This window comes from Selaginella moellendorffii, unplaced genomic scaffold (genome assembly GCF_000143415.4).
Source record: "Selaginella moellendorffii unplaced genomic scaffold, v1.0 SELMOscaffold_163, whole genome shotgun sequence".
Classification (NCBI taxonomy): domain Eukaryota; kingdom Viridiplantae; phylum Streptophyta; class Lycopodiopsida; order Selaginellales; family Selaginellaceae; genus Selaginella; species Selaginella moellendorffii.
The window spans coordinates 64,265-80,089 of NW_003314423.1; the positions used below are offsets into that span (position 1 = coordinate 64,265).

Here is a 15,825-nt window from a genome sequence, read left to right on the forward strand (position 1 = left end):
ATCATGTACCTCAATTTAAATTTCACCCGGCTTAATGGCTATATTGGCTTTGGCCTTTTTCGGGTAAGGACATTCCCTCGAAAAATGTCCCACTTCACCACAGTTGAAGCATATGTTATTTCCCATGCTACTAGTAGACTTGACTTTTTAATCCGTGGGTTTGTCCCTTTTTGCTTGACTCCCCCACGTACTTGCTTGCTGGCCCCTGGATCTACCTTTCCGAAACCCTAAAGACTTATTCTTAAAAAAACTCTTCTTGAATTTCCTTTTGCCATATATCCCCTTGGTTTGGCCCCTTTGCTAAATGTGGACCCTGACCCTGTTGTGTTCCCCTTTCGTAGGTTATCATTGAAATGCACTTTGATAGTTACATCTAATGCTTCCTTGCAGTTAGTCGGGTTCCAATACATCACCTTGCCACGAGCTCAAATTTGCAAGCTTGATATGAAGGTATGGAATGCATCTATATCACCCATGTCTATGACAAGTATCCTCTTTGCCATGAACGCATTCATATACTCTTGAATGGTTTCAGTCTGCTTCAGTCTACTTAACTCATCCTTTAGGTGCAGAGTAGCATTTAGAGGAACATAATGTAAGCAACCAAAGGGAATGATTTAAGAGACGATCCATGGGGTTCAAATATAGAGGGAAAGGGCCTATGAACAAGAGTGCACCCTCTTTTCCAATCAGTTAAGGGTCTTGGGATATTTAGGGTTAAGTGTTCTTGAGTTTGAATAGTACTGGGCTGGGTGACCTCCCGGGAAGTCCAAATTTAGGTATCATAGGGGTCTCGAGACTGACTTTGTTAGTTGGCTAAGGGAATCACACCACATATTGATTGACATCTGGCTAGTCCAGTTTGCTCCCGCTGGGTTCGACTTGAGGGGTAGGGTGTCAAGAGAGCAGGGCTGCTGTAGCTCTTAGCTTCCGTTCACGAGGGTGTGAACTTGTAGAGAAGCATGGTGGATTGTAAGCAACCAAAGGGAACAACTTGAGAGACGATCCATGGGGTTCAAATATAAAAGGAAAGGGCTTATAAACAAGAGTGCACCCCCTTTTTTAATCGGTTAAGAGTCTTGGGATATTTGGGGTTAAGCATCCTTGGGTTTGAATAGTACTGTCCCGGGTGACCTTCCGTTCACGAGGGTGTGAACTTGCAGAGAAGCATGGTGGATTGTAAGCAACCAAAGGGAATGACTCGATAGACGATCCATGGGGTTCAAATATAAAGGGAAAGGGCTCATAAACAAGAGTGCACCCCCTTTTCCAATCGATTAAAAGTTTTGGGATATTTTGGGTTAAGCATCCTTGGGTTTGAATAGTACTGTCCCGGGTGACCTCCCGGGAAGTCTAAGTTTAAGAGCTTACACGTAGGTTGTACGAATCCTCACCTCCATCATTTCTTAAGTGGCCACCGGTCCTTTGTTAGCCTCTGTTGTTCTCTACTAAGACTTAACATTATCTGCCAAGTATGGTTTTGCATATGGGACCTTCTTTAAGCTCAGTAACTACAACGCTCAGAAGTAATTTTCCATATCATAAAACCAATCCTCCACCACCTTATAGTCATTCATTCCCTTGAAGACCGATGGGGGCTTTATTTTGTACTTGGGAATTGCCTGAGGGACTGATTCCACTTTAATTTATTCGACCTTGTTCGGTTCCACCTCAGTCCCTACCAAAGGGTCCACACCTTCTGCATTGCTAACATCTGTAGTCTTTCACTTTTTCTTCCGCTTTTTATTTTGTATACAAGAGTCTCCAATAGGGCATTGGTCTGAGCCAATTGTCCTTCTAGAACATCCAATTGAGCCTTGGATGACCGAACCTCACCACTGGACTCCTGTTTGGAAGTTTCCTCACTGGAGTCCTCCTTATGTAAGGATTCCTCATCCATAGCCTCTTGTTTGACTAGAAGCTCCAGCTCTAAAAGAGGTTCTATCTCCGCCTTACAAACTACCTTTGTCATCTCTTAGCAATCCGCCTTTATCCTTCGCTAAAACTGAGGAAAAAGTTTTGATACCAAATTGTAAGCCATAAATTTTTCCTCTATAATTTACTAGCTTACCCCGTCTATCCGACCAATATTGCTTTAGCCTTAATTAAGTTCCTTTGTTAAGGTTCCCACCTATTGTACTAGCTCCTACTTCGTACTACTTGGTTTCAACTACTCCCTACACAAACAATGGAGCATTAGCCATCCATCCACGGATTCTCAAATCTTTCCCAATCCCCTTCCCTAGGTTAGATTAGATTTAAGGTTCAATTACACTCTCCGCAAACACAAGCAACCAAGCACACCAAACCACCAAGTTCTTAACATCCTTTGGTACAACAAGACTTAATCATGGAACCCTTTAAATCCCAAGCTTTAGGTGCAACACTTGCTTCCGGACACTAGGGGGAAATACCATGGCCTAATGGCCCAATATAGGTACCCCTACTCCCCCACTTCCATCCCAAAGGTAAGGCCCAAACCTCTAGGAAGGGCAAATATCAATGAGCCGCCATAGTTGCCATGTGAGTGTCTAGATTGCTGACCATCCGCTGCAAGCCACTGTTGTTTGGGTTATCTTCAATCATAGCCTTTGTGACCATCTAGAAGAGTTGTGCACCCCCAGCTCGGATCACATCAGCAACTGGACCTTCTTTGCCCAACTTGCTGCCCTAGTGTAGTACATGGGTGAACCGGCTGAAGCAACCAGCTTTCTGCTTGTCTTCGTCCACAAGAGTCCCAATGCAAGCTAGGATAGGCATCACTTATTCCTAATGAGGGCATCCACGGTGATAGGGGCATCCCTGCAGAGAAAGAAGAAGAAGCAGAGGTGTTTCTTACGCATCTGAACGGGATAGTGACTGGGACAGAGTGTGCTCACGTGTTGGCAACAATTGGATGCCTAGAATCAGTGATTGTAGTGGAAGCAATTAAGTGCTCCAAAACGATCCATTGCTCGGAAAACGCAAAAACCTCTAGAGCAAAGATGATCAAGAATTGCAACCATTCCCGGTCTCAGATTCGGACTCAATCTTGGTCTCAGTTTCGGTCTCGGTTTCAGTCCTGATTCCATCTTAGACTCAGGAGCTAGAAATAACTTTTAATGAGTATTACAACAACATGAGAAAGTTGTTCTTCCTCCACTAACCTACCCTTCCAAACCGGAACATCTTCCTTCTTGCTCACCTCAAACACCCGTGCAACTGTCGAGATCTCTGGCGGTGCCACCATGTGGCAGTATCCTCCGGCTCCAGCGACCGCTGCCGCCATGCTCAATGCTCAGCTCACCCTGAATTTAGGGCTAAAAGAACTTTGATTAGGGCTACTGGATTTTGCAATGGCGGAGGGTCACCACATCTACTGCTGTTCTCCGGTGTTGGAGCGCTCGAAAGAGGCGATTTTCAAGATCTCCCGGGATCAGGGTGTTCCCGTGTGGAAGGTGAGGAGGGTGAATGCGCCAGGAATGCTGGAACCCGGTGAGCTGTATGTCACTCATTACAGGATAAGCAATGAGATCGAGTGCGCCCATGCACTTGCTGCTTTAGGCTGTTCCGAAGTCATGCTTGTGGTTGAGGGGATAATCAGATTAGAGGTAGAGTACAACCAGGTAACAAGAAAGTGTGCCGCATCCAGAGGATGTAGATGTGATAGCCTAAAATCGGGGGAGGCTAAGGATTCTTTTAGTCGTTTTGCTCATGCACTTTACAAGGGAAGTAGCCCAAGGACGGATGCTCGTCTTAGGACTGCAATTAGTAGGACAGGGGCTCGCCTCTTCTGGGAGGTTGCACACAGTGTAGCTTCAAAGTATCCAGACAATCTTTGGCTGCAGAAAATGCTTGCGTCGGACGACGCCCGCTTCCAGATGATTGCGGCTTGGAGCCACGTTTTCACCTTGAGGACGGAGAGGCTGTCACATCCTTACAACGTCATCAGGGGGGACTTGGAGATCGCGGCTAAAGCTCTGGGAGTTTTGCATTATGTGGCCCAGAAGTGTGAAGAGAACAAGGTAGCCAACCGCAGGAACCTCAGCCATCTCCTTCGGGCTAGCCTGCCTTTTGTTGAGGCTTCGGTTGCGAGCCACAAGAAGGAAGTTCGCCGCAGAGAAGAAGAAGAGTCTGAAGCTGAGATGAAGAAGCGCTTGCTGCTCCAATGAAACAACACTCGCTTTCTATGTTTGTTAAGTGTTTTGGAGCAGCCTTTAGCACACGTGTTCGACTGGAAGAATCGTGTTCCAGGAGACGCAATATCTTCAAGGTTAAATTTATAGTTCCAAGACTAATAATAAAAGCATATATGGCTTACACAAAAAAAAAAGAAAAAAAGAAAAAAACTTTTATTATATAGATAACTTTTCGAGCCTAAACTTGTATAATGCCATTGCGTAAATAATGTAAGTAGATTCTCCGCCTTATCTCTGTTCTTTATTTGCATCTCGGCTTCAAGCAACTACAACATCTTCAGTGTCGACTCGAGACCATCAGGTTTGTTTCAAATCTTGCAAAGTTCCATTTTCAACCGTCAGAGCGGGATATACCTTATTTCTTGTGAAGTTCCAAGTTTTCCATGGCTACTTGTGATCGATGAACGCGGCCACCTATGCCCGGCTCATAAAATCCTACACCGTCTCTCGCGATCTCGTCCAGGGCAAGTGCGTCCACGCCCAGATCCTCCACTCCCATCTCGCCACCAACACCTTTCTCGCCAATCTCATCGTCGAGATGTATGGCAAATGTGGTAGGCTGCGCGATGCGCGGTTTTTCACTCCCTGCCCTCGCCCAATCTCTTCTCCTGGAATATCGTCATCTCGGGGGATTTCTTCGAGGCCATGCCCTAAAAGACCCAAATCGCAGCCACTGTGATGATCCGTGTCTATACAGAGCTTGCCCACATAGAAGAAGCAAGGTTTATTTTTGAGGATTTGCCACGGCGAGATCCAGTATCCTGGACTTGCCTGCTTCAAGCATATGCCACAAAGGGGCATCCACTGTTGTCAAAACTGCTTTTTGGCAAGATGCCCGAGTGGGACGTGGTGTCATCTACGGCAGCGATGGGCGCTTGCGTACACTGTGGCTCTTTGGGTGACGCTAAAGTTATGTTTGATCGTATGTCAAGACGCAATGTAGTCACTTGGACGACACTTATTTCAGCAAATGCCTCTATTGGGCATTTGCTATATTTTGCAAGAGAAGCGTTTGATCGAATGCCTGAGAGGAACATCGTCACCTGGAACTCGATGATCACCGGCTATGGCGAGGCCGGTTACGTAGCCGAGTCGCCGACTCCATGGCCGAGCAGAACGTTGTCTCCTGGAACACGATGATGGGCACTTATGCCCAGCGCATCCACTGCGCGCTTGGCAGCTCTTCGATGGAATGCAACATCGTCTCCTCGAATGGATTGATCGCCGCGCTCGCAATCGCCGATCTGGAGCTCATGGACCAGGCGTTTGATCGAATGCCCCACACGGATTCCATCTCGTGGAACACGGTGATGACGGCGCACCCCCAATCCGGGGACCTGGAGCGCGCCAAGGCGGCGTTTGATCGATCGCCCAGGAGAGATCTCGTGTCCTGGAACGGGATGATCGCGGCGTACGCGCAGCACAGCCAGATGGATCGAGCGAGAGTGGTGTTTGAAATGATGGGCGATCGAAACACCACGTCCTGGAACACCATGGCCGAGGGCTACTGCCGGAGTGGATGTGTTCCGCGTGCTCGATCTTCCACGGCAGCCCACAGCGCGATCTCCCCTCTCCTGGACCGCGATGATGGTGGCGTTCGCGGAGAATGGGATCGTCGACGGCGTCAAGAACCTCTTCGACCGGATCCCGCACAGGGACGCGGTGTGCTGCACGGCGATGCTGGACGCGCTGGCGGCGCAGGAGCGCGTGATCGAGGCGGAGGAGGTTTTTGCCTCGATGCGCGAGAGGGATGGAGCGGCTTGGAACGCGATGATCCAGGCCAATGTCGTCAACGCGCGCCTGGATCAAGCCAAGGGGCCGATCGATCCCTGGAGTGCACCAGGATCTGTACGATCGGATGTCCCAGCACGGGGTCTCATCGTAGACGTAGCATTTGCCCGAGGCGGGTATTTTGAGAAAGCCAAGGATATCTTCACTCATATGCCACGGAGGGATGTGATTGTGTGGACGGCTTTGCTCGCCGTGTTCTCGCAGGAGGGATGACACTCTTGTCAGCTTTAAGAAACGACACTGATTTGGTGTGTGGGCGTCACGCTGCCGCAAGACTCCGCTGCTCTTCAACCTCTACAGTCATGGTCTAGCAAGCTCTGAAAATGTAGTAAAAGAGCGAATGAAATAGATTCTTTCTTCAATCAAGCATATAATTTTACCCCGTTTCCGGGGATCGAACCCGGGTCGTCTGCGTGACAGGCGGAGTATACTCCAACGACTTTTTCTTATGTAATCTTGATTATCATGGTTAAAACTAATCTAGAATGTTTTGTTTGTATCCGTCTCCTTGCGATGAGCCTCTTGCTAGTGCGCTGCAATCTTTCATTTGGATCCCTTGATCTCTTAAGCAATGAATCCCTTGCTCCCAGCACTCACAGCACCAAAAGAGGCAATGAATGACAAGCAGGCAATGGATGAGCCGAGCTTTTGCTTTGTTTGCAGTCATGCAGGGATCTATGGGCAGCCCAGGCACTTCACACCCGCACTCGATCGATCGCCTGCCCTAATGATACATTCCTCCTCAACCATGTCCTCCAGATCTATGGCAACTGCAGCACCACCTACCATGCACGGCTCGTCTTCGATGCCATCGAGCCCAAGGATTCCTTCTCCTGGGATTTCATGCTCATTGCCTATGCATGTAGTCCCAGTTGCGAGAGGCCAAGGCCTTGTTTGATGTGATGCCCAAGTGGAATCTTGTTGCCTGGAACGTTATGTTGTGCCTGTATGCCCAGAATGGGGCTTTTGGAGGGTGCAAAGAACCTCTTTGATGGGATGCAAAGCTACAACTTTGTATTGTTAAATGCCTTGATGTTTACTTATGCTATCAATGGCCACATGAGCTAATGGAGCAACCAACTCCAAATGCAATTGGATCCAACTATCTAGATCTATACTATAGGTTTTTATAAAGTTTATGAACACATATGTATCCTAATATATAGATATAGTGACTACCTTATAGGTTTCTTCAATTATGGCATTCAATACCTTTTGTAACAATTTATACAATATATAAACCATAACTGTATTGAAAATGATGTAAATATTTACCTCTAGTTTCTTTGCCACAACTACAATATAAATTTTAATATGTAATATTGTAATTATGTTAGTGTATTTTGTAACAGCTTGTAAAAAAACCACATATGTTAAAACTATATTGAAAGTTAAATAAATATATATCACAAAGTTTACTGAAATTGCAAGTGGTTTTTTTAGCAAGAGAATGACCTTCTTAAGTGTAATTCCTTATCAATCGCAAATTAATATTATTTAATTTTAAAAAAAATTATTAGATTAGAAAATATATAGAATTTAAAAGTAATATTTCATTCTTCCTTTGTCATTTGCACTTAGCTTCATATATTCATTAAATTTTTTTGCACGTAATTCCACCACCTCCTTTGATATAGTTTTTTTTGTGTATAATCTTCATAATTTTTTGCAAATTCACATGTATTATATATATCGTAAGTTCCTTAAAATATTGAAGTATCTCAAGTGTGGTGGTATACTCATCTTGCCATTGTAACCTTAATTAGATTTGTTATTATACTTCATAGTCTTAATATAAAACTTTAGCCAATAAATATTCTCCCCTCCATCCTAAAGGGAAGGCCCATGCCCCTAAGAAGGAAAAAAAACTAATAAGTTATATAGTACTCAAGTGGGGCATCATTCTATATAATTTAAGAGCATTATAGTCAAGTTCCCTTTTGGTAGTGGGAGTTGTTCTTAAACACTTTCTTGGGTAACCTCTTTCACACCACCTGAGTCCATGTTCACTTCCACCCAAGACCTTTAACCCTTAAGTCATTTTAAAAGCACCACTAAAGAGTTCCTTCAAGACTGATTTTTAAACTTTATTATTTCTACTGCACTTTTGGAACCTTTTACAACACCCCCCCCCCCCCCCCCCCCAAACAGACGATTGCTTTACGCTTTCACGCCATAACATATATTAGTATTCAGACTCAGACTCGACCTTAAACTTAACCTTAAACTCAATCTTGGACTCAGTTTTGGACCTAGTTTTAGATCTCAGACTTGGTTTTACACTTAGTCTTGGACTCTATCTTGAACTCGGTTTTGGACTTAATTTTAGACTTGGTTTCATCCGATAAATTTTTCATCATTCCGATTGTGGTTTCGTAGATCCTTTAACTTATGACACCTCGAGGAGTTGATTCCTTACACATAGTTTCATCTAGCAAGTACTCATACTTACCCAAATCCTTCACCATTTACTTAACTTTTTTCACACATTATTGTAGACCAATTTTCTACTTAGTAATATAATAGCTTTGGTCATTTAATACTAAGTATATACAATATATTCAAATCTTATCCTATAATTACATATGTGACATTTATGCATTTTATTATCATTTGTGTCATATGTCACATGACACTCCAGTGATGTTTGGGTAAAAAATGGCCAAGTTATTAAAAGGAGACTCCTCATCTAAAATACTTCTACACTTTTTGGTTTGCATTTGAGTCAAGTAAGATTTTACTCTCTATATTGTTAATCTAAGAGTCAGTAAAAACTATATAGTTTTTACTAAATGTAAAAATTATACAATTTTTTACCTGATGCAAGATTTTTCATTACTCTTCAAATCTTTATTGCATCCCCATCATATGTGCCAAGCTCTAGAAACTTTTCATACTTGACCTTAAGTAGATCCTCAGTAATATAACTAAATGGCAATTGCACACAACAAATCATTTAGTTTGACCCATATAGCTCCTTGAATCAAGCATGAGTCATAGTCATTCTTGTGAACCTAAAAAGGGAAGAAAACAGCAATAGAAGAAACAGTGGAAGGAAAGCAAAGTAAAAACTTAGTTGATTTATGGCTTATAGTGCAACTCTTATTGCTAATGCTACCAATCCTCACATAATTAATATGGTCAGCCTTGTTTAATAAAATGCTCACTAAGCAGTCACTACTAGGGACTATGTCTAAACTCTCAATCCCTATTAATCACAAGACCACTTGAGCATGGCCACTATAATATGTGCGTATGAAGCAAGGCATGAATGCCAGGTTTTATAAAAGACCATTCTTGCCACGAAAATACACTCACGCGTATTCTCTCTTGCCACGAAAATACACTCACACGTATTTTCTCATTTGCCTTTTGTTCAGGAGAGAAAAGGGAAAAAAAGGTGGATGTGATGGCTGAGCTATTTTGGTATGTGTTGTCAATTGCAACACATAGCAAAATAGCTCAGCCATCACATCCACCACTTTTTCCCTTTCCACTTTTCAAATAAAGTCTAACAACCGTGTAGACTACAAGAAGAAGACTTTTTATCTACTAGAAGTTTTAGTTGAATTTCAAGGAATTTGTACATCTAATGGAAAGTTTATTGCACATTTTCAGTCTTTGACCAGAAAAGATCTTTGATCCACGCTAGAAAAGACATGGAACAACACTTTGAATACTAGTGGGAGGATACTTTGAAATTGTCACCCCTGCATCACTATAATATATGTCATGGATCTGCAATTCTAATTTTTGGGTGAGATGGCTGCAAATTTATCTCAATGTTTTCTGCTATTGCTGAGCATTCTTTGCTGCACAAGAGCATGGGATGCAGAGGAGCTGAATGCACTTTTGGCATTCAAAGAAAGTGTTACAAATCACAGCAGCAGCAACATATTTCTGTCAAATTGGAGTCAGCGCAACTCTCAAGAACTATGCTTCTCTTGGGCAGGAGTTTCCTGTAACAACATCACTAGTCATGTTCAAGAGCTCAATTTCTCTGGTTGGATGCTTGGGGGAAACCTCAGCTCCCTCTTCTCTGGGCTTACTCATCTCACTACCATCGACCTCTCTACTAATGCTATTCAAGGAGAAATTCCTGCCCTCATTGGTAAGTTACACAACTTGACATCTTTGAATCTCCAAAGCAACAATTTATCCGGCAACATTCCAATTGAAATGGGAAAGCTCTTGAAGCTCAAGTACATGAAACTAACACATAATTTTCTCAGTGGGAACATTCCAAAAGAGTTTGGATGCTTGAAAGACCTTCAATTTCTCATCCTCTCCTACAATTTATTGACTGGGAACATTCCAAAAGAGTTTGGATGCTTGAAAGACCTTCAAGTTCTCAGCCTCTCCTACAATTTCTTGAATGGCCCACTCCCAAAGGAGCTTGGTTCACTAGAACAATTGCAGTTTCTTGCCCTTGGCATGAATAATATCACTGGAGAAATTCCAGCTGAGCTGGGAATGCTGAAAAGGCTCAAATTACTTGGCCTAGATTACAACTTGCTGAACAGCACTATACCAGAGTCTCTTGGCAACTGCTCATCACTGGTAGAAATACGTATTGGTCAAAACCCCCTTCTTCATGGCAAAATACCAGCATCCTTAGGCCAGTTGAAGAACCTTGAATATTTCTCTATGTTTGACGTTACAAGCGTTAGTGGGCAAATACCTCCTGAGCTTGGCAACTGCACCAAACTCCAATGGTTTGACATCAATGGAGACTTCTCCACAGAACCACATATAAATGGTCCAATTCCCTTGTCACTTCTTCAAATACCATCACTGACAACATTGGGACTCAATCATCTCAATCTTACACACTTGCAATTGCCTCAAGAATTGTGGAATATGAGTCAGCTTCAATATCTTAGCATGGCTAACATTGGGTGTGAAGGGACACTTTCTTCACAAATTGGTGACATGATTAATCTCACTTATTTGAATTTGGGGGCAAACACTCATATCAAGGGAGTCATACCGGAGGAGATAGGCAGATGTGAGAGCTTGGAGTATCTTTTTCTTGATGGTAACATGTTAAGTGGCCACATCCCACATTCGCTGGGAAAACTACAGTACTTGAAGCAGCTTAAACTGGGAAGCAACGGATTGAGCGGAGAGATCCCTTCATCTCTAGTGCAACTCTCCAACCTTGAGGCTTTACAGTTGGAGAACAATAATCTTACTGGAGAGATACCTTCGTCACTAGGACAACTCAAAAGCTTACAACTTTTATATCTATTCAATAACAGCTTCGTGGGAAGGATTCCACAAAGCTTGGGGGACATGAAGGGCCTCCAAAGACTGGATATTTCAGCCAATTTTCTCAAGGGGGAAATCCCGGTTGAACTGGGAAATTGCACTTCTTTGCAGCTTCTCGAATTGTCAAAGAACAACTTGACGGGAGAAATTCCATGGGAGGCATTTGAAACGTTGTGCAAGCACAACCTTCAAACCCTTGGAATGGAAAGGAACAAGCTGGTTGGACATATTCCACGTGTGCTGCTTGAGAACTGCACAAAGCTGGAGCGGCTGAAGCTCGGGAATAACTCTCTCAAAGGCACCAGCATTGACGTGAGTAAGCTTCCAGCATTGAAGATCCTCTCACTCGCAATGAATCATCTCGAAGGCAGATTTCCTTTGCTTCCCTCTGGCAACACTAGCTTGGAGTTGATTGATCTCAAGAGAAACAACTTCTCTGGTGAGCTTCCTGCCTCTCTTGCTAACCTCCACCAGTTGCGAGTTTTAAGCTTGGGAGGCAACCATTTTGAAGGCGTCCTGCCAGATTTCATTTGGAGCATGAAACAGTTGCAAGTGTTGGATGTTTCAGGCAATCACTTCCATGGAGAGCTTCCTATCAATTCATTAAGCAATCTCGAGGGTTTCAAGCCATTATTCCCCACTGGGAATGATGGGGATGGGGATCGCCTTTACCAAGAGTTGTTCCTGCAAATCAAAGGACGAGAGGATATAGGCTATGAATATGTTTTGAAGACGACTACTCTGCTGGACTTGTCATCCAACTCCTTGAGTGGAGAGGTTCCACCAAACCTTGGGGATTTAAGCGGCCTTCGATTTCTCAACTTGTCACACAACAACATCTCGAGTAGGCTTCCCAGAACACTTGGCAAGCTCAAATTGCTGGAGCAACTGGACATGTCAGACAATCACTTGTATGGAGAGATTCCAGTGGAGCTTGAAGAGCTGAACACTTTGTCATCTCTTAACCTGTCATCTAACACACTTAGCGGACGCATTCCTACGGGTGGTCAGTTCGACACATTCGTCAACTCAAGCTATGCTGGGAATCCAAACTTGTGTGGAAGGCCACTGAGCAAAGCATGCTCTCAACAAAGAGTTGTCAATGATGTGGATCGCCAAGAGGCAAGATCTGGATGGTGGGACGAGAATGTGGATCCAATCTCATTTGGAGTTGGCTGCTCCATTAGCTTCTTTTTGCATGTAATTAGTATGGTCATCCTTGCTTAATAAGATGCTCAAGAAGACTACTGGGGACTGTGTCCGAGCTCTCAATCCCTATTAATCGCAAGACCCCTTGAGCATGGCCGTATGAAGTAAGGCATCCGCCACGAAAATAGTCTTCCCTCTTTTTCCTTTCGTCCGTAAAAGTGATGGCTGAGCTATTTTGGTCTTACGACCGTATAGACTACGACAACGAGGAGGATGACTTGGAAGGTCAACCGTCAGACCGCGGCCTTGCATCACGACAAACACCTTTCGAAGTACTCCTCATATTTTGGATCCGCTTTCCTTCTTATTTCTTGTGAAGTTCCAAGTTTTTCATGGCTCCTTGTGACGGCCACCTATGCCCGGCTCATCAAATCCTACGATCTCATCCAGGGCAAGTGCGTCCACGCCCAGATCCTCCACTCGCATCTCGCCACCAACACCTTTCTCGCCAATCTCATCATGGCAAATGTGGTAGGCGCGAGCGGTTTTTTCACTCCCTGCCCTCGCCCAATCTCTTCTCCTAGAATATCGTCATCTCGGTGTGTGCCGCGAATGGGGATTTCTTCGAGGCCATGCGCCTCTTCCACGCCATGCCCGAAAAGATCCAAATCGCAGCCACTATGATGATCCATGTCTATACAGAGCTTGGCCACATAGACGAAGCAAGGTCTATTTTTGAGAATTTGCCACGGCGAGATCCAGTATCCTGGACTCGCCTGCTCAAGCATATGCCACACAGGGGCGTCCACTTGTCAAAACTTTTTTTTGACAAGATGCCCGAGTGGGATGTGGTGTCATCCACGGCAGCGATGGGCACCGAAACGCAAAAGTTATGTTATGTCCGAGAGAGATTCATGGCAATGGTGGCGGACGACGTTGCAGCACTACTGCTGCCTGAGGGCGGGGAGGCTGCGCGATGCGGAGGAGCTCATTCACTCGATGCCATTCATGCCCAAGGAGGTGGCACTCTTGTCAGCGTCAGGAAACGACACTGATTTGGTGCGTGGGCGTCACACAGCGCAGGATGTCATGAGAGGATCAAACCGCAAGACTCTGCATCGTTCAACCTCTGCATGTTTCTTCAATTTTATGCTGTTTCCGGGGACTAACCCGGGTCGTCTGCGTGACAGGCGGAAATACTCACCACTATACTGTAATCTTGATTATCAGGGTTAAAACTAATCTAGAATGTATATCTGATAACGTGTTTGTAGTCCGTCTCCTTTGTGATGAGCCTCTTGCTAGTGCGCTGCAATCTTTCATTTGGATCCCTTGATCTCTTTTGCAATGAATCCCTTGCTCCTGGCACTCACAGCACCAAAAGAGGCAATGAATGACAAGCAGGCAATGGATGAGCATGAGCTTTTGCTTCGTTTGCAGTCGTGCAGGGATCTACGGGCAGCCAAGGCGCTCCACGCCCGCGCTCAATCGATCACCCGCCCTGATGATACATTCCTTCTCAACCATGTCATCCAGATCTATGGCAACTGCGGTGACAACTACCATGCACAGCTCGTCTTTGATGCCATCGAGCCCAAGGATTCCTTCTCCTGGGATTTCATGCTCATTGCCTAGGCACGCAGCTCCTAGTTGTGAGAGGCCAAGGCCTTGTTAGGTGGAATCTCGTTGCCTGGAACGCTATGGTGTGCCTGTATGCCCAAACTGGGCATTTGGAGGGCGCAAAGAACCTCTTTGATGAGATGCAAAGCTACAACCTTGTATCCTTAAATGCCTTGATGTTTGCTTATGCTATCAATGGCCACACAAAAAAGGCTAAACAGCTGTTTGATTCTATGCCTTAAAGAAGCTAATGGAGTAGCCAACTCCAAATACAATTTCCACATTCTCATTCTATTATCTAGATTTATACAACATTTGTGAATGCATATATATCATATAATGACTATATAGGTTTCTTCTGTGGTGGTTTCAATACCTTTTATAGCAATTTATACAATATATAGACCTTTAATTTTAATTGTGTTAAAAATGATATAAATATTTACCTCTGGAACTACTAAAGCTATAGTTAGTTTCTTTGCCAGAACTACAATATGAATTTCAATATGTAACATTGTAATTGTATTAATGTCTTTTAAAACCATATTGAAAAGTATATAAATATTTATCACAAATTTTATTGAAGTTACAGGTGGTTTCTCCAACAAAATAATGACCTCATTAAAGTGTAATTATTTATTAATCACAAATTAAAGTTACTCATTTTTTGCAAAATTTTATTAGTTTAGAAAATATATAAAACTTAAAAGTAATATATCATTTTTCCTTTGTCATTTGCACTTAGTTTCATATATTCATTAAATTCTTTGGCGTGTAATTCCATTTTCTCCTCCAATTGTTTTTTTATATTCATAGTTTTTTTATATATAGCAAGTTCATAAAAATATTAAAGTATCTCAAGAGTGATATGATAGTGTACTCACTCTAGCCATTGTAACTCTTATTAAATTTGTTGTTATAATTTACAGTTTTAATATAAGATTTTAACCAATAAATATCCTTCTATACTTGAAAGCAATTACAAAGATTATATAGTTTTAATTTAGAAAGTTTATACTTTAGTTTTTAGCAATTGAGAAAATTTGTGAAATCTTAACCACCTTGCTAATGAATGACATGTCCAAACCATTCAATGACTTTGATTTTAACAAATATGTTTTATAAAAATGTTTTTCATGTTGTTTTTTATCCATTTGCATTAGATTCTTAAATCCTGGAATATGTAAAATTGTATTATAGTTTCATTTAGCAAGTGCTCATACTTGCCCAAACCCTTCACCATCTACTTAACTTTTTTAAAACATTATTATAAACTAAGTTTTTGCTTAGTAATATGGTAGCTATAGTCACTCAATTTTTTGACCATATAAGCATTCAATGAGTAACTAGATATAGTTAAAATATGCATCATTGTAATTCAAAAACACTTGCAAAAGCTCATGTTACAAGTTATTTCCCTTTAGTGGTGCATAGAATCCTTTCTTATGCATTTTCTTACCATTAGTATTTTGTATCATATGACACTTCAGTGATGCTTGAGTAAAAAACCACCATTTATTGAAGGGAGATTCCTCATCTAAAACACTTCCACAGTTTTTGATTTGCATTTGAGTTGAGCAAAAGTTCACTCTTTATATTGTTAATCTAAAAGTCAGTACAATCCATATGATTTTTACTAAAAGTAAAAACTATACAATTTTTTACCTGATGCAAGATTCTTCATCACTCTACAAGTCTTTATTGCATCCCCACCATATGTGCCAAGTTCTAGAAACTTTTCATGCTTGACCTTAAGTAGATCCTCACTAATATAATTAAATGCCAACAACACACAACAAATCATTTAGATTTGACC

The 15,825-nt window shown here is 42.8% G+C and overlaps 2 protein-coding genes across 2 annotated transcripts; both read left to right on the forward strand.

Annotated features, from left to right (window-relative positions):
* Positions 1-5,314: 5,314 nt before the first annotated feature.
* On the forward strand, positions 5,315-6,961 carry LOC112343548 (pentatricopeptide repeat-containing protein At2g35030, mitochondrial-like). Its single transcript, XM_024667196.1, has 2 exons — positions 5,315-6,085; positions 6,836-6,961. The coding sequence occupies exons 1-2, from the start codon at positions 5,315-5,317 to the stop codon at positions 6,959-6,961; spliced, it is 897 nt and encodes a 298-aa protein (XP_024522964.1).
* A 2,695-nt stretch (positions 6,962-9,656) lies between these two features.
* LOC9663386 (probable LRR receptor-like serine/threonine-protein kinase At1g34110) lies at positions 9,657-12,733 on the forward strand. Its single transcript, XM_002993498.2, has 2 exons — positions 9,657-9,726; positions 9,791-12,733. Exon 2 carries the CDS (start codon positions 9,978-9,980, stop codon positions 12,465-12,467), a length of 2,490 nt encoding a protein of 829 aa, XP_002993544.1. The 5' UTR covers positions 9,657-9,726; positions 9,791-9,977; the 3' UTR covers positions 12,468-12,733.
* Positions 12,734-15,825: the final 3,092 nt, after the last annotated feature.

Coding starts and splice junctions, on each gene's coding strand:
- LOC112343548 (XM_024667196.1), top strand. CDS start 5,315: ATGATGGGCACTTATGCCCAGCGCATCCACTGCGCGCTTGGCAGCTCT. Junction 6,086..6,835: donor GTAGCATTTGCCCGAGGCGG/GTATTTTGAGAA, acceptor CTATGCATGTAG/TCCCAGTTGCGAGAGGCCAA.
- LOC9663386 (XM_002993498.2), top strand. CDS start 9,978: ATGCTTGGGGGAAACCTCAGCTCCCTCTTCTCTGGGCTTACTCATCTC.